At 49.7% G+C, this 18380-nt stretch overlaps 1 protein-coding gene and 1 long non-coding RNA gene across 21 annotated transcripts in view; one reads left to right on the forward strand and one right to left on the reverse strand.

Annotated features, from left to right (window-relative positions):
- The first annotated feature begins 288 nt into the window (after positions 1-288).
- Positions 289-5777, forward strand: LOC118610780. 3 transcript variants are annotated; one of them, XR_004954060.1, is made up of 5 exons: positions 289-1156; positions 1754-1874; positions 1966-2026; positions 3573-3655; positions 4623-5777. It is a non-coding gene; the product is annotated as an uncharacterized LOC118610780 (long non-coding RNA). The 3 variants fall into 3 exon arrangements; XR_004954061.1 differs by lacking the exon at positions 3573-3655 and having other exon boundaries at positions 4623-5741; XR_004954059.1 differs by lacking the exon at positions 4623-5777 and having other exon boundaries at positions 3573-3961.
- Positions 5744-18380, reverse strand: part of NRF1 (nuclear respiratory factor 1) — a 118631-nt gene continuing 105994 nt past the window's right edge. For 16 of the 18 annotated variants that reach the window (XM_016148704.2, XM_016148698.2, XM_036230923.1 and 13 more), the window contains one exon: positions 5744-9036. In XM_016148704.2, coding sequence (XP_016004190.2) covers positions 8816-9036 — 221 coding nt within the window. In that variant the 3' untranslated portion in view covers positions 5744-8815. Of the gene's footprint in view, positions 9037-9772; positions 11762-18380 lie in introns of those variants that run through there. The other 2 variants (XM_016148706.2, XM_016148709.2) reach the window with 2 other exon arrangements.

An 18380-nucleotide genomic window follows, 5' to 3' on the forward strand; every position in this document is an offset into this window, starting at 1 on the left:
TCATGGAGGGGAAGGTGATGACGGCCTGGACAGGCAGAGGCTATGGGGCTGGATCAGAGAGAGAGAAATTACCTAGAAACAGACTCCTAGAAGGTGAGTGGGGGCTCCATCCCCTCCCTATAGGGCCCGTTCTCAAGCCTCTGAGCAAGCACGCGGGGAGGATGCGCTGTGGTGACACACACCAGTGGGCGCGACCGACGGCGCGACCCAGGGGCGCTTAGCAGTCTGCACGGGCGCAGCGCGCCGTGTGCCCGCTAAGCGGTAACCGGTCAGGCGAATGATGTAATTAGCACGAATTTACAGTCGCAGCCAGTGCGGGTGAGCAGAGCGCCCCCCTCCCCTTCGCCTTCTTCCTCGGCGCAGACTGGCCGAGGGAGGGAGCAGACAGAAATGGGATCGTTCTGGGCCCTTGGCAGGGAGTAACAGAAAAAATTGAGGGGGGAGGGGCTTCGGACAGTCATAAAAGCGACCGATCTCTTAGCACTTAGTGTGTGCTGAATTTTCATGATTTCAATCAATCTTCAACCACGGGCCAAGCGGGATCAGAACAGGAAGCGGTGAGGAGCAGGGCCGCTGAGCCCTGGCGGCCGCCTGGGAGCAGTGAACCGCTCCTCCCCTGGTGGGAGGGAGCTGGCTGGCAGCTGTGGCCGGCAGGTCCCCGCCTTCTCCACGTGGCCTCTTTGACCACTGGAGGGCCTTTCCAGGGAGCGGTGTGCAGGTAGCAAAGCCAAACTAGGGCTGGGGTGGGGGGCGGGGCAGGGGGGGCAGCCCTGGACACCCTCACCACTGTCACCTCCCTGCCCAGCTCCCTGTTTCTGCTCCACTGAGCATCCTCTGCGCTGACCTGACCATGGCACCCCCATCACCAATAAACCCAAGCGTTTACCTGTTTTTTGAGGCACTGTGTGCCCTGGCCCGCAGTGCAGGCGCCCCCTTAACGCTCTGCTAGGATATTCGGGTGTCTTGGCCCCTCGCCCTTGCCGGGGTTCTCCTACTTGGCCTTCGAATCTGCAGTCTGGCAGCGTCTCAGGTGCCCAGGGCGTACCTCTCCCTGGTCCTGGCCGCCTCACATCTGCTAGTGGGTCCGCTTCTCCATCAGCTGAAACCTGTTTCCTCGTGGCAAATGACCTCAGTCTGGAGGCCAATGGCCCACAAGGTATGTGTGTAGCGTGTGGCAGGGAGGCCCTGGAATTCGACAGGGTATTGAGTTCCAGCTTCCCACACTCTGCGACCCTGGGCACCTCCAGGATCCTAGTTACCCACAGAGCTCCAGTTCCCCACGAATGGAAGGGACCCTGTGGTGTGGATAGGCCGCAGGCTTCCCCTGAGGTCAAAGGCAGCAATGGGGTCAGGCAGGGCCCAGCAGATGGCTTTAGCCTGAGGGCCGAGGTGGCAGGTGTCCTACCTCTTCCAAGTCAGGCAGCACATAGTGTCCTGAGGCAAAGTGCCATCGAAACCACCTGTGACGGGCTCCTCCTAAAGACCAACCTTAATGCAGAAAGTAGTCAGCTGCAATGAGTCGACCGAATCTCGTTTTGGATGCGAATGGCAAAGGCCTGGGCTTGCTTCTGGAACACACCGGCCTGTGTGGACAGGGCCTGTGCTGGCCCACAGAGCTCACTGGGGAGGTGGGACAGGCACAGCAACAGCCCTGCGAGGCAGCGTGGGCAGATTCAAGCACACAGTGGGTGAGAGGTGCTGGGCGCGGAAGGACTGGCCTCATGAATAGCCCCCGGCAAGGGTGGTCCCACAGGCTCTGCGTGAAGGGAGACTTCATAACCTCAGAAGAGGGGATCCGAGAAAGAGAAGCAGGAAGCAGCCGGCTCAAGCCAGAGGACCAAGCGTGGCACAGTGGACCCTGGAAGGAGTGGCAGGTAAGGTCGAGAAGCCTTGGACGCACCCTGCGGTCTGGAGGGTGTCAGTGCCGAGGTGTGACCCCGTGCCTTCCATGTCATTCACCACCAGGAAACAGGCAGAGCATGTAGTTCACACAACCAGGACTGGACAGAACTGCGGGCTCAATGGGGTGAGTTTTGCCCCTGTGGGGGATAGTCGGCAACATCTGTAAACACTTTATTGTCACAGCTGGATGCGGGGTCGCTCTTGGCATCCAGTGGGTGGAGGCCAGGGTTGCTGCTCAGCACCCTACAATGCATAGGGCGGTCCCCACAAGGAAGAATGATCTCCCCAAATGTCAATAGAGCCGAGGTTGAGAAGTCAAAGTATAGAATGATAGGTTAGAAACAGCAAGTTGACATCTGAGAAGGAAAAGTGTAAAACCCTACGTTTAGGTTAAAACAAAAAATCAGTTGTGCAAGGGCAAAAATGGAGGAGACTGGCCTGTAGGGAAATGAAGGTGGAATAAAGACCTGGTGACTTTGGTTGACCAAATATTCTCCTGGGACGGCATCAAAAGAGGGACAGCATCAGGTCACGCAGGGGTAGGCAGGCCGTTATCTGTGCCTTGGTCAGAACCCAGGACCATCTTCAGAGGGTCTCCTGGACCAGGCCAGTGACAGTCCAGGTCTTCGGGTGCCCTTCTGCAGATTACTTTGTTGCTAGCCCGGTGATATATTTAAAGTGATATTTTAAAACCATATATATATATTTTTAATTCAGCTTTTTGGGTTTTTACTAGGAGGATCATTCAGGAAATCTAGTCCATTTTATAATTGGAAACAGCTCACTGATGTCCAGGAAAAGTTGGAATTGGAGACTTTAGCTATGAACAGGTTTGGGTGGGAACATGAAGGCTATTTTCAAGTATTTGGAGGAATGGAGACCTTTGTAGTTCTCTGTGACTACAGAAGCAGTGGGCAGATTTAACAGAGAGGTAGATTCTATCCTGCAGAACTTCCTAACTGGTAGATCAGTCGATACCGACGACGGTTAAGTCCTCCATCTCTGGAGACATCCTAGCAAAGGTGTGAGGAGCTGCGGTGGGGTGGCCGCCTTACCTGGGTCTGGACCTGATGCCTTGTCACTGTGTCAAATGTTAGTTTATGCTTAGGCTGGTTCTTCACCCAAGTAAGGGTTGCTTGCAACTCCCTAAACTCCCCAGCTGTGATCTAGGCAGCATTCAGCTCACACTTACAGAGGTTTTTAAATGTATGTAAGTGCTATCGTGATGAACAAACTACAAGTTAATTGAAGAGTTTTGCATTCATAGTGGATGTGTCTTTCCTCAAACAGCAGACACGGGAAAGCCAGTCACTCTAGCTGTAGGGCTGGCGGGCTGTGAGGTTTGGTTGGAGGATCAGGCCCATATAACATATAAAGCTCTGCCATCGTGTTGGCTGAAGCCCTACCTGAACCTCCCAGGAATGGAGGCCACTCCTTGAACTGGCTGCACCGGGGTTTCTCAGGGTGAGGTCAGCCAGAAAAGGAGGCAGCAGTCCTTGGGGAACGGCGATGGAGGTTGCAGTGAAGGCCCCCTCTTCCCGGCCAGGGCCCCCGCACAGCCCCATCAACAGAGACACTTCTGGAGGATCTCCTCTGTGTGCTCCCCCAGCCCCCAATGTCATCTTCCCTGGAGGTCCTTAGCTTCTGAAACCAACTTTCTGCCTTCTCAGGTCTCCTGGGAAGGCAGCATGGGGGCTGGAAGCCTTTGGGACGAGAAGAGCAAGGATAACTTCCTGTAGGTGTTATGGGGGAGGTAAGGTGCAGACAGAGGTGTCCCTTGTGGGTAAACGGAACCCTTTGTTGCCACTGACAACCCTCCAGTCTCAAATGTCTTCCCTTTCCTAAACCAAGGCATCTTGCCTTGGTGGGTTTGAACATGCTGTCACTGCCTTGACCGTGTTCTACTGGCTCTTCTAGTTCCTTGATGACCTTCTGAGTGAATTTCATAACTTTGTAAACATGGTCCGTCATGAAAGTCCAGACCACTTTGAAGCTTCAGTCTCAAACTCAAGTTTAACTCCACCCTATTCCTCACTCCGAGGGGCGGCAGGACCACAGCGTGTGAGGTGCGGGCTGGTCTACCTTGTAGACAGCTCCTCTCTTTTTGGTCTTCAGCCTCCGGGACTGGGGAATGGAGGCGGGTGGGTAGGCAGGATGGGGGAGGGGAGGCAGAAGTCATAATAGCTAAGCACTTTTCTCAAGACCAGTGTGGCCTTAATGGCTCCTCTCCCAGTCCCCTGCAGGTCTTCTGGTCTCAGAAGGGACCAGATGGGGTGGTGGCTGGGGCAGGCAGCTGGGCCGGTACTGCCTCTTAGAAAGCCCTGGCAGAGGAGAGTGACTCCTACAACTGGCGATCCTTAGAGAATGTAGGGGTTAGAATGTGAGGGAGGACTCTGTCCTCAGCTGTGTGTGCTGATAGCCAGTTCCGGGAAAGGGGAAAAGCCCCACGCAGCCCTGCTTACAGCATGTCGGATGACTCACCGATTGACAGTAGTCTCCTCCACTCTTACATGATCTGTAAATATACTTGGATGTCACATTAGTTCAGCCCCTTCAAAATAGAGGTGTTTTAAAGTAATGCTCAAGGTGTTAGAAGGCTAAGGAAGTAAGTGAAGCTATTGCTTTGGCCATAAAGATGTTGAATGGAGTTCCCTGAAACTTTTAATGCAAGTATTTAGTGCTTCCTTTTGAGTGACTGATGGCTTGTTCCTTTCTTCCAGTAACAGGAACCACTTCGCCAAGAGCAGAACTAAATGAGAATCTTCATCACATCGCCAGCGTCGACCCCGCAGTTGGCAAACGTGTGGCAGCCTTGTATTTGGTCTTGATTCATCTTTTATGTCACCTGCTTCAAATTATTTTTGAGGGAAAAGTGGTAAAGCAACCCCTTTCCTTTTGGGGATGAGAAAAATGTTCTAAAATTAGATTATGGTGATGTTTGTACAACTTTGTGAACACTAAAGACCCTCGAGCTGTGGTATGTAATGGTCTGTAAATTATATCTCAGTAAAGCTTTTTAAAAAATCTTGAGGCTATTGGAGATGGTGAGAATGGGGGTACACTGTTGTTACCCCAATGACCCCCCTAATTACTGACTCAAGACATTCTAGGAGGGATCTTTGGTAGAGGCACTGCAGGGCAGTGGAGGACAATGACAACCACCAGTTCGTGGACCTGTACCCCAGGTTCCTTTTTCTACTGCAGGGTCGGTTTCGCAGCTGCGGTTAGGTCTCCCTGGCCATCGCTGATTGGCTGACCGGAGGTAGATGCGTGAATTCAGTTGACCAATCAGCAGCAGCCTCCCCTGAGGCTCTGCGGTGTGTTGAGTCCCAGCCCCATCTGCAACCTCTCTTTGCTTAGGCACCTCTGGGTTTCAGCTATTAACGCCGGAAACGTTTTGATGATTGGTGGGCACCAGGCATGTTCCTGCATCATCTCGTGTTGCCTGGGCAGGCAGGTGGGGCAAATGGGCGGAGCAGTCCTGGAGGCCCACGCGAGCTGGGCCTTACGGGAGGTGTTGGGACGCTCGTGGACGGAAGGCCACTGAGGCCGACTCGCAGGCCGCAGGTAGCCTAGCCTGGACCAACCCAGCTGGTGCGGCTCCTCCTCTGTGGAACAGAATCACACTCTACTCAGCTACTTCGTTGGGAGAAGTAAAGGATATCACCTGGGCCACCACACTTGGTGATAGGGTGGCTTCAGATTTTTCGTTATCCAGAGTTTAACAGCTGTATAATACAAGGAGAACCCTGAGGGCCGGCGTAGAGAATCCTATTATGTGATTAGTCTCCCTTAACTTTTCTTTTGTCAATTTAGAAAATATTTTGGAAAAAAAAAAAAAGTATGACTTTGTAGCTGTTTTCTGTAATAATTTTGGTAGCTTCTGGTAAATTTCAAAATTAAAGATTAATTTCTTTGGCTTAAATATTGCTCTATAAAAATGGTCTGGAAAGGGAAATACACAGGGTATGAATGAAAATTTTCAGGTTTTTAGACTCTGGCTATTAAAGCCAGGGCAGGAAGTGCTCAGAGAGCAGAGTGTAGTGGCGGGGATGAGCCCCACCAACAGTCAGAAGTCTGGGCGTAAGGTCACCAGCCATGTGGCCCGGGGCCTCTCCACGCCTCTGGGCTTTAGCCTTCATAGCCTAAATGAAGAGTGGTGGCTAATGTCCTATAACCAGCTTTAAAGTTCTCTTCCACGCAAGGGCACTAGGGAGCCCAACGTCTGGGGTTTAGGCCCCACTGAGGGTTTCATAATCCACCTACATAGCCAAGATTTCGCATAGCCTCCTTGCCCAGAGCTTCTTGGGCTTTAAGATGAACTGATCTGGTTCTCATGTTTGAGCCCTGGGGCTTTTAAAGACCACAGCGGCATGTGTGCAACTGCTAATAATGCCCGACCTGTGATCAGGCACCGGCATCTTCACTGCCCCTCACCCTTGCTTGGTGTGGTCTCTCAGGGCCAGATTTCACTTAGGAGTTAAATCGGCATTATTTTCACATCAAATCATTCAACAATGTTAACATTGGGGCAGGGGGTAGTTTTGCAGAAAATTTTTGAGTCATGAGAATGTGTGGGAGAGGATGTTTAGGTTTCTTGAGTTTTCTGACTGAGGAACCACTGGAAAAGGTCACTCATCTGATGAGATATATCGAGTGCCTGCTCTCTGCAAGTTCCTGCGTGTATTTGTGTGTGTGTACATGTGTGAGATGAAAAGGCCCGGCCACTGGGAGGCTGTTCCGGGTGTGGCAAGCCCTGGGCAAGGACAATGGGCGGCACAACCCTTATGACCGGCTCAGAAAACACTGACCACTGAGAGAGGCTGCACATGGGCTGAGCTCAGGACTCACCTGGACGTTACTTTAAAAGTGAGAATCCGGACGTGCGGCTTGTTTTCTGTTGCCTGCCCGCTGAGAGGTTGGCACGGAGAACAGAGCTTCTAGAGACAGACATATCGGAGTCTGACCCCAGCCCTCCAGTTACGAGTTACACATTTACCTTGGGAAGCTGCCGAGTCTCAGTTCCCACACTATAAAATGGAATCTAATCTCCGTACAGGGTTGCGGAGAGGATTAGAAATAAAGGGTTAGTAAAAGCATTTTGCATAGTGTCCTGCACAGAGCAGCCACTTAGTAATTGGTAGTTATAACTACAGTTTCTTAAAGAGAAGATAAATTCGGAAGAAATCTGAATTGAGACCCAGTTACATTGCACCAACAATTTTTTACAAGTCCGTTAAATCTTGAGTGACAGTTTCTAGCATTTTCTCTCAAATATCATATAAGCTAGAAAAGCCTCTGGACAGGACCAGGGGTGGGATGGGGAGTGGAGGTGGGGGGGGGGGCGTGTGCAAGCCTGTCCTTGCCTTCCAAGGTGATGCGGGTAAGTCCCAGTTTCTCAGGGGACCCCAGTTCTCCCTCAGTTGAATATTTCCCTTGCTCCTACCCCTCTGCCCTCCAACTCGGCAGAAATGCACTCCAAGGCACCAGTACTTCACAACTGTTTGCTCACAGCCCAGCAGTTCTTAGGAGGGATAAACTCAGATTCACCCGGGCCCAGCAGCATTGGGAGGGGAATGGCAGGTGGAGAAACCTAGGCTCCCCAGTGCTTTCAGTCAGAGTCCAGTCCTCAAGCCATGCCTCCCGCTCCACACACCTTCCTCATCTGCGCCGCTTCCACCATCTTAAGCGGATCTCCACCGAGAGCTGCCAAACTGGAACAAACAGCGAGGCCAGGTGGGGGGTGCACTGACAGGTGCCTCTGACACTGGCATCTGAGCATCGGCTGTGCTGAGGCCACAGCCTGGCTGGAGCTGGTGGCCTGGGGGGCCCACAGCCCATTGAGGTGGAGGCGAGAGGAGAAATGGGGGCTCTTCTCCCTCCCCCCCCGTAGCCTTTGCTCCAAATAGCAAGTTTCAGTGTCCCTCCTGATGGATCTTGGTGCTGACACCGAAGGGACCCACCACGGGCCTGGCTTCGGGAGCATCACTGAGGAGGGCAGCGGTATGGCTGCGGACAGAGAGGGAGAGGCTGGAGGAACAGGCCCTCCTCCAGGTGGAAGACAGCTGAAAGTCGGCTTTGCTTGGGTCTGAGGTCCAAGGTGCACTGGCAGCCTGAGCTCTTCTTACAGGGCAAGCAGTCCCTCCTCTCCCCTGCCCTGCTGCTTTTTCTCGGCTCACTTACTGAGTCTGGAAAATTCCAGTGGTCACCAACATCGCCAATAGATAGATCTTCTCAGATGCAGGACTTAGAGCCAAGTGTTCCTAGCCCAGTCTCTTGGTTTCTGCGGACACCAGATCCTTGTCTGCATCCTGGTTGATAAACCACCGAACGCAGAGAACCCTTAAGGAGATGAAATGAGACGATATAACTCGTTCTGCCACACCACTTGGTCCAGATGGCACCTCAACACCCTGGGCTGTAGCGATCTGTTCACATGAGTCTCTCCTCCTCTCATTTCTCATGGGCGACTGCCACGCTTTATTCACCTGGCACGTGGCGGGCCTTCACGAAGTTAAGTGAAACTGACCCACAGGGCCCATCTACAGGTGGGTTTTATTTTGCCTGCAAAATATGTCCATTTTTATTTATTTTTGGAATCAATAGATTCATACACAAATCTGGACTCCTCGGCTTCTCTGGAAAATACTGAAGATAACAGGGCTCCAGGGCCCACATTCCTTATGCTTAGGTAACAGTCTGCTAGCACTCAAGAGAGGCTGCTCTCTTTAGACAGGTGCTCTCCACTCCGCTCATCTCCACCATCCCCTTTTCTCTCATACCTCAATCACTTCCACTTCACTCAATGATTTTACCTATCTGGTCAATGTAGGCAGCTGAGTTAGAAGCTCCTGTTGGTGACTTGAGCGGTAATGGAAGCAAAGGTCTCCATCGGCCCCACCAAAGAAAGTTTTCAATACATGCTTGTTGAAAAGGCATCTGGGTCTTGCCAGGCCAACAGAATGTACTGTGTATAAGGCACCTCTGGAGAAATGCCGTCCCCGTGAGGAGGTACCCTAGATAACCCAGCCGTTTCATGGGTGGCCAGAGGCAGTGGTGTTGGGTTGATTTGGCTGTAATCAGTCCTCTTTCTCTGGTCCATCCTCCTGGTGACAACAGGCGATGGTGTGCCATCTGTGCAAGAAGGGAGAGAGGCGGCACCGGCTTTACTGAGCCACTGTCATCAAGGAAAACAACTCCGGCATTCACTATTCGACTATTCTAATCATCGCCGCCTAGAAACCGACCCAAGCATCCAACAACTAAAAGAAAGAGTGGGGAGGTGGAGGCGGGGAAGAGGTATCGGACCGGGCTGAGGCACGTAGCGGGCACGAACACGGAAGTGTAAAGCCACCGCGGGGTTTAGGGAGGGCCGGACGCACAGCTGGAAAGATAGAAGTAAAGCAGTGAGCTGGGAGGGCCCGAGGAGTGAGGACTTACGGAAACAATTAATGGCTCGGGGGCTCTGCTTCCAGGATAATCCACCGCGATACCGAACACCCACGTGGAAAGAGACCAGAGGCACAGGCACTGTCACCTACTCTTTTAATGTGGGGTGCAATGAACCCCTAGGAAAAGATCTCCAGAGTAGAGGTTTTCAAATCATCTTTAGGATTCTTCAAAGAGATCCCTCCCTCCCAGGCCGACGTGCTACAAAGCTGCTGTGCTGACGGGGGATGGGCAGGAGACCCTGGCCGACCCTGTCCCAGCACCCCTCAGCAAGCTCCGGACAGAGCTCCGCAGTACCCAGCAGCGCAGTTCAAAGACCGCTGAGCTCAAGGACAAGCACCTGTAACAAGGCAGAACGAGCCACCGCAAGGCAGTCCTAGCGGCCAAGTGCTCCTAGAGAGAGAAACAGTTCCACTTCCTGTTGCCACATTTTAAACTATTTATTGAATGAGGCAGTAATAGACAGAATGGAAAACAACACAGGATCCATGCTCTGCTACTTGGGTTTTGCTTTTCTTCTTCTTCTTGGCAATTTCTCAAACTATTAGGAGGTTATTTAACCACAAAGGAACATGGACTTTAAAGTCCCTGGACAGCTTCACAATGATGATAAAAAATAATAATTAAAAAAATAACAAATTGTAGAACTAGGACTGTTTATATGTAAATTTCCCTTCCCCTCCCCCCATTACGTACAGAAAAAAAACATACAAAGAACATCATATAGTTTTATATAAAACAAGCAAATACAAGAATCTGAAACTTTTCTCAAAGGCTGAGCAAGACGTGAATAATCTTTTCATGTCCATTAAAAAAACACGTTAAATACACTATCACCCACGGGGGCCCGGGAGGAGGGAGAAGAGTTGTCCCTGTGCTCAAAGGGCAGAGATTGGCCTGTCGAAAAGTCAGGTGAATTTAGCCACTGGACACTCAGGGCTTGCAGCTGAAGAATCAGTGTAGTCGTTACAAAGGACTCAGGGACCAATCAACACCCGCGAGGAGGAAGCTGTGCCCGGGCCCACCAGGATGCGCCTGGGAATCCTGCAGGCTCTGTCCTGAAAGGGCTGGACCCAGGGTGCAGGACACACCACGGTCCTTGTCTCTCTTAACCTGTCCCCCATTGTGATGGCCGACCTTCCTGTGCCGGGAGCCAGTCAGTTCTGTTAAGCTACAGAGAGTTACGGGAAAGGAGAAAATGGCTCCCACTGCTGTACCCTGGTCTTTGAAGGATTTTCTCTCCCTCCTTCCTTTCCCCTTCCAGCCCCTCCTCCCCAACCCCTCCCATCCTCTCCCCGCTCCACAAGCACACTCATCGCGTACACTCCTCAAAGCCTTCGTATTTCTGTTACCTTCGGTTCATATACAAACGAAAGCCAGTTTAATAGCTGTGAAGTCAAGAAGGCTTCCTGGGAAGGGGAGGAGATGGGAGGTCGAGGACATCCCTCTTGGCCCTGCCCGGGAGCTTTAAGAACATTCACCTGCCTGTGGCAAGGTCAGCACCTGGGCCAGCCCGAGGAGCTCTCAGCCGCCAGACCACGAGGCCCCTGGACCTTGCAAGCACATTTCTTGACCCACCCTGTTCTGGCTCCTCTCTCCTCAGGTGAGTCCAGCAGGGAGAGTTCTGGGTGGCCACTGGGAGGCAGCTTTGGTGAAGGCCATGGTCACCTCCACCTGAGTTTGTCAGTAGCTCAACGCATGACCCTGGTATGAACAAAAATCAGGTGACTGTGTCTGGCCACGTACCTTACACCCACTAAACTGGGTGAATTGTTTTCTCCACAGCGCACCTTGATTTCATACAGATAATTCCATGCGGGTTTCATATATATATATATATATGTATATATATATATACACACACACACATATATACACATATATATATACTTTATATATATGTAAATGTGTATATCCATATGTACACATGTACATATATTCACACTCGCACATACACACACATAAGTATACACACGTTTTCGCAGAAGGAAGTCCTGCCACAATTTGGCTTTTTTGGGACGGTGAAATTGACAACAGTCTCTTACTCCACCAATCCCAGAGAGTCAAGAGTGGTGCTTTAAAAAAACGCAGTTCCAAAGTCCGCTGCCTTTCTTCCTTTTTTAAAAAAGGGTGAACAATACTTTCCTTTCGAAGTCGAGAGACTTAATTCCATTTGATTGCACCTCTGCAAACATGTAAAAAATTCCGAAGCAGACCAGAGCGCGATGCCATGGCACGGCCGCGAGTCACTCTTCCAACGTCACCACTTCCACGGCCTGGCCGTCCATGGTCACTGTGCTGTCTGATATCCTGGTGGTCACAGGGGCCATGGCCACCTGCACCGGCCCGTTGCCCTGGGCGAGGCTGGTCACCACCGTCTGGTACATGCTCACGGGGATCTGGACCAGCCCTGGGGAGACAAAGGGGACACTGTGGGCGGGGCCGGGCCGGGCTTTCCTGGTGCCGGCTGACAGGGCAGCCAGCGCCAGTTCTTCAGGGGGTCCCTGCGGCCTCAGGTGGTCGCACACCCACTGCACGGCCCTCTTCTCGTCCCATTTTAGTTCTTTAAAACAGAGTCTCAGGAAAGAAAAGTTAGGAGGAACGGCGGAAACGTGCCCTGGAGCAGGGCCTCCCCAACCTGCGGAGGGAGCGGGGAGCCCGCTGCTCTCGGGCTTTGGGAGCAGAGCCCCGCAGGTGTGAATCGCCCCCTCCCCCAAGCCCGGCCCTCGGGCCGCCTTCTTCCTCCTCTAGGAAAGGCCGCCCTGAATTTTAATATTCTGCTCCACTGACTTCTTTGACCCTCTTTCTGCCTATGTTTGAGTTTTTCCCGGCTTATAAATAAATACGTCCCCCTCAACCCTACCCTGTCTTCTGGCCACTGTCCCTCCACTCAGAGTCAGCTTATTCAAAAAGCGTAGGTAGTTAGTTTTCCGATTTCGGACTTCAAAGACCCTTAAAACCTTTAAATACATTTTGGAGTCAACATTAGGGGGGGAAAAAAAAAGACCCCAACTACCTCACTATTATGCGCAGTAGAAAGGATGATTTAACACAAAGAAAGGAAGAAGCGTGTAATCTCAGAAAAGTTCAGTCCTTCCTAAGAAGGGAAAAGTTGATAAAAGTTTACATATTTAAAAAAGGGATTTCCAATTAAATACGGCAGAATTAATGCATATATCAAACTCCTCTTCCTCCTAAAACTAAAATTACAGTGCAGAGGGGAAAAAGTATATAAATGAGGGATAGCAACGTATTCTTGGATGACACAAAGCAAATGTAAAGTGGATCTGACTTATCAAAGTGGGAGCTGTAACTGTGCCCACAGAGGCTCAGGACGGCCTGGCCTCTGAAGGAAGTGGGAGGAGGTAGGGCCAGGGCCGAGCTGAGGTCCACACCCAGCTGAGTGGCCAGTGGGTCACCAACGCCAGACGTTGCTGACAGGACATCTGAGGTTTATCTACTATTATTGAGAAAATGACCTGAGAGGCCCAAGAAAAGTGATGGGTGTATTTAGTAGGTGGGGAGCTAAGGGGGTGTCGGGGAGAAGAGACAATGAAAACTCTGGCCTGCTGTCCTAACACTTACCCGAGGCCTCCAGGTCGCCTCGCTCTGCCCTGCACGCCCTGACGATGGGTGTCACAGGGTCTCACTCACACAGAAGGAGCAAAAGAAAACAAAAACAAATGCCCCCAAACTCTGATCTTCAGAGAGAAAAGGGATTTGTATGATGAAAATGAGATGCACTTACTTAAAAATGTGAAAAAAAAAAATAAATAAAAGATCAAATAGATAAAATACATTCTGAAGATCAGAAGATAAAGTCAAGGAAATCTTCCAGAAAGTAGAAAAGATGAAAAGATGGAAAATAGAAGAGAAAATATGAGACCTAACAGCTCCAACCTCTGAAAACAGAGAATTCCAGAGAGAATAGAGACAAAGAGAAGATAGAAAATTATCAGAAACATTGTAAATAAATTTCTGCAACTGAAAAACAGGAGTCTCACACTGAAAAGGCCCACTAGATGCTCAGTCCAACAGATAAAAAAGATCCAGATACTAAGACATATCTTTTCAAAATTTTGGAACACAAGGGATAATAAAGCAAAGATTCCGAAAGATTGCAGAAAGAAAAACAAAAGTTATATACAAAGATTTGGAAATCATAATATGGTTGGACTTCTCAAAAATGATGATTGCTAGATGATGAAGAATACCATCAAATGTCTGAGAGAAAATGCCTTGGAGCCCAGAATTCTTTATCCAGCTCATAAAAAATGATACCCATATCAATAAAGACTGTGGTGGAAGGAAGACATCTTTAGACTTGTTAAGGGCTCTAAAAACTGGTCACTCATACACCTTCTTAGGACGCCCTGAAGGATACACTCAGGGCCATGGGGTCTAGGAGACAGAGGACCCATGCAGAGAGCTCTGGAGCAGGACGAGGGACCCAGCACTATGGCTGTGCACAAGGTCTGCGAGGAACAGAGTAGGGAAACAGCATGACCACGTGGGAAAGAGGGTTTCCAGAATTGGGTAGAACCAGTGACTGCTACTCAAAAAAATAGAAGGAAAAACGCAAGTCTTAACCATAATAACTATAATACACCCATCTTGGCAGTGAATAATTTTTATGTGATTCTAATAATATACACATAGAAACTGAGTTATCAAAAATTGTAATAATGTCTCAATTCAAGAAACGAAGATAAAAGACTATTACTTAGAGCAGTAAAGATAAATACCGGAAAAAAAGAACATGTACTCCTGGGGTATAGTCTTTTTTTTTTTAAACAAGTCCATTTAGTCCTTTTTGATATTTAGAACCAAATATCACTTTGAAGAAACTAAAAATTTATTTAAAAAAGGGATGTTTTCTCAGAATATTTCCTAATGCAAAAAAATCCAACATAAAATGTTGTTTTACAATGTTAAGTTGTATGTTTTCTTGGGGTAAGTGTTGCTAGTTTAGGAATAAGTATTCGATGATGTAACACAAACCTGGGCTTGATGCTTTGATGACGGCCATTTTTGGAAATCCAAGCTTACCCTGGTGCGTGTTAAAAGGAGTGGAAAGCATAGCCTACCATTCCTCACGCCTGAGATGCTGGGGTCTGAAAGGAGGTGAGGAGGCCCGCCCTCATTCGTATATGAGATTGGGCGGGAGGCAGCCAAGGGCCCAGGCTGTGGCTTCAAGGGCTGTGGGGTTCAAGTTCTTTCAGGTAGACCTTTGCAAATGGCTCTTATGTCTCTAATCAGTTCTTTCAGTTCATCCCTCTTGCCATCCAAGTTATTTATCTTTTTATTAGGGACATGTCATGCCCCTAATCGCAAGCTTTTCATATCCCATAATGTTAAAAAAGTTCCCAAAGCCTATAATAAGGTCCAAATGTTTGGCATGGTATTCAAGACCGTTTGTGATTTGCCCTGGCCCATCTTTCCAGTCTCGTTTCCTGCACTCCCGACAAGTACCCTGTGCTCCAGGGCACCTGCTCTCGGTTCCCCAACATCCGGTCACACTCCTTTCTCTGGGCCTGTGCTCAAGTCGTCCACTACCTGGGATTCCCGTCACTCCCCACTCCTTCCCGTTAAAACCTGGTGCGGTTGTCCCTCCTCTTGGAAGCCCATCCCGTCCCAGTCCAGTCAATAATGAAAGTGGCCTCCCCTGGATTCTCAGTGAGCAATGGGACAGTGGTGCACAATCTGGCTTGGCCCAGCTAATGCAGGGAGATAGGCCTTCCCACCCGACTGAGGGCTCCTTCAAGGCCAGGCCTGGCTCTGGTTCATGTTCTACTCTCCACAGTATGAGAGGTGTAATGTGCGCCATTAAGTTGGCATCAAAGGCAAAAGGCCAAGGGCGTCTAGTGCTGGCCTAAACTAGTGTGCAGCTGGGCCCTGCTCTCAAGGCTCGAGACCCCAGGCACGGGCTTGAATACATGTGAGGACCACACATCCTCTTCAATCACCCAGGTGTATCATGATGATCATTGCTTTCATCCTCTCTTCTGGTTAAAATAGCCAAAGTTAATGAAGCAACCCAAAATGTGCAGTAGCAAAGCCAGGGTACACGTGTAATCCTCCAAAAGGCCCACGCTGGCAAATAGTGCCCAAAACCAGAAGCAAAGATCAGTCTCATTTTATTGCTCTTGCTTCTGAGCTCGATTCAGTTCTCAAAGCTCCAAACTTGGGGAAGTTACACTTTACAAATGCAGTGACTCCTGTGAGCAGGGAGATTCTTCCTAAGTCTGAGCAACCATCCTGGGTAGGGCTGGGGTAGAGAGAAACGTACTCATCAGGGCTAAGTCTCTTTTACCCTGGTTTATGAAGGATTTGAGATTCCTATGATGTGAATCCATGTCCAACACTTTTTAGACAGTTTTTAGTAACAATGAAGATTTGCCCTAAAATGAAATGGAGAAAGGTTCAAATGCAAAGATTCATATTGTCTGACACTGCTGTAACCAGATGATCTTTTGAACACAAACTGATCTTGTTGCCCTCTTCAGTGGTTTCCAGTGGCCCATGGGATACAAAGTCCAAATCCTTTTGCAGGTATTTAAACCCTTCAGTCTGGTGATCCACGAATCCCCATCCACTTTTCACCCCAACCAGGTGAACTATCTGATTGAGGTTCTCAACACACACACCTCCACAACGTGCACAGGCCGGTACTTCTGCCTGGAGTGAGTGTCCTTGGCTTGTTCGAGTGGGCTCTCATTCTTCCTTCAACACTCAATTCCTTCTGTCTGGGCTCCTCTTCTCCTGAGCGCCCACAGCACTTTGCACTGGCCTCCGCGGAGGCACCGGTCATTATCACTGTTTGCAAGTCTTGTCTCCAGGGAGACCGTAAATTCCTTAAGGGAGGCGGAGTCTCCATCTTTGAGTCCCTAGTAATCAGGAGCTCAATAAATGTTTTCAACACTCTCGAACGAAATCTGCTGTCTGAGATTCTGCAGGTGTCTGTCCTCAGACTGAGGGACTGAGCTGGGCGAGCCTAAGGGTGACCAGGCTGGTTCAGAACAGCAGCGCCGGGTCCAGAAAGCGGCAATGCCACATTCGGGACACTCAAATAAAACCGCTTTTAAAGATTTCATCTTCTGTACTTTACTTCACAATCAAGGAAGGAGTAAGTCTGGCCTCTACAACTGGGTGGTGAAACGACTCACACACAGAGCTGTCTGGAGAGTGAAGAACTGGCAACAGCAGCTACACATCTGAAAAGCTTTTCAGAGAAATGCCATATACGGGGGTCATGTCATAACCTCGAATGCCTTGAAATCCCAATTCCATTATTTTCTACAGGCAGTTTTAGTGTATCTCTACCTTAAATAAATGCATTACCATCCCATTGCGAGGATTTTAGAATCAACCCCCCCGCCTCTGTCTCTCTCTCTCACACACACAGCCATTTTGACATGGATTAGATTAAATCGTCTCAGTGTCTCTGACCTAGCAGCCTTTGTGTCCATGGAGAGAAGGGGGAGGGGACTGGAAGCTGGCTTGGAGACCCAGCATGCACTAAGTCGCTCGGCTGCCCTTGGAAGAGAGATGATTAAATGCTGAGGTACAGTAATCAGGCTGGGATTGTCCTCGCATCTGCTCGGCCTGCCCCTGATTAGCCCTAATCTAGAAGGCGTATGTTAATCTAAGCTTGTATTCTGGGTCATTTCTATTGATTAAGCAAGAGGAAGCCCTTCACATTCTACTTTAAGGGCTTGAAGTTCTCCTTTTTGTTTTTTGGAGAGACCCTGTACAATCCTAGGAATAAGACTGGGCATCTGTAGGGTACTTACCCACTGACCGCTGCGGCCAGCAGGGACCCAGGAGAGAGCTAACCTCTTTGCGCTCACTGCTACCTCTCCTCCTCTCTTGCTTCTTGATAAGGTTTACAGAACTGGCCGAAATGGAGAAAGAGGCTAAAGGTGACTCAGGAACTTCAGGTCCCAGCACCAGGATTTCCTTGTCAAACAGAAGTCAAACCAAAATCCCTAGAGGAACTGCCGGCCGCAGGGCACTATCCTGTAAGAGACAATGAACCCTGACCCTACTCTATTTTCCTACCAGGTGGGCATCATTCCTGAGCCCAAATGGTCAAACACACTACCCCCACCTTAATAAGTGGCTATTACATCCTCCCAGTTGCCTGAGCCAAAAATTTTGGAGTCAAAAGTCATCTCTGACTTCTCATGCAATAATACATCAGCAAATCCTGGGTCCTCTCCCTTCAAATACAAACACAGACTTCAGTCATTCCAACTGCGGCCACTCTAGACAAACTCGCACTATCTATCGCCTGGATTACGCTTTAGCTCCCTGTACAATCGCCCTGCTCCAGCCCTGCCCACTGCAGTCTATTTCCCACACCGCAGCCAGAGGGACCCTCTAAAATTTCCACACGAGGTGATGGACATGGGGGCATGTTCCGAAAATGCAGACCATTGACCCACATTAAGGGGGTTGGCCCTATTTTCTTAAAACAGGAGGCCATGAGGTTTTATAGTGGTCTCTCGCTGACAGGGCACCAGGGGAGGCTTTGTGGTTTACCGTGGGCGCCAAGGAGAATAACTTTCAAGGTAGGGTCACAGCCCTGCGCACTCTGTGAACTTACTGTTCCCGAACTGATCTACTCCATTCCTAACCTCTCCTGAGGTGGCGTCACCACTTGTGTAATGGAACACACTACACGTGTATCAGTGGAATTTGTTTTCCCCAAGACTAAGTCACTTTAGTATTGTGAGATTTGATAAATAAGTCTATAGATTACAGCTAAGCATCTTGAAATATTGTTTGGCAACAATCATCCCATCCCGCCCAAGTTCACACACACACTTTTGCTGGCTCTCTACTAAGGAAAAATAAAGTTCAAATAGCCAACAGTTGAGGGATTACGCCAGCTTTTCCCCCTCATTACAACCATATTTGCCTCCTCAGTGTACCCTAACCACATGTATTTCCTCAGACACATCCCTCGGCCTACAATTATCCCAGTGTGTTCGTCTAACGATTCCCATGTCTTTCTCGGGTCTACC

Source organism: Rousettus aegyptiacus, unplaced genomic scaffold (genome assembly GCF_014176215.1).
Source record: "Rousettus aegyptiacus isolate mRouAeg1 unplaced genomic scaffold, mRouAeg1.p scaffold_m13_p_13, whole genome shotgun sequence".
Taxonomy (NCBI): Eukaryota; Metazoa; Chordata; class Mammalia; order Chiroptera; family Pteropodidae; genus Rousettus; species Rousettus aegyptiacus.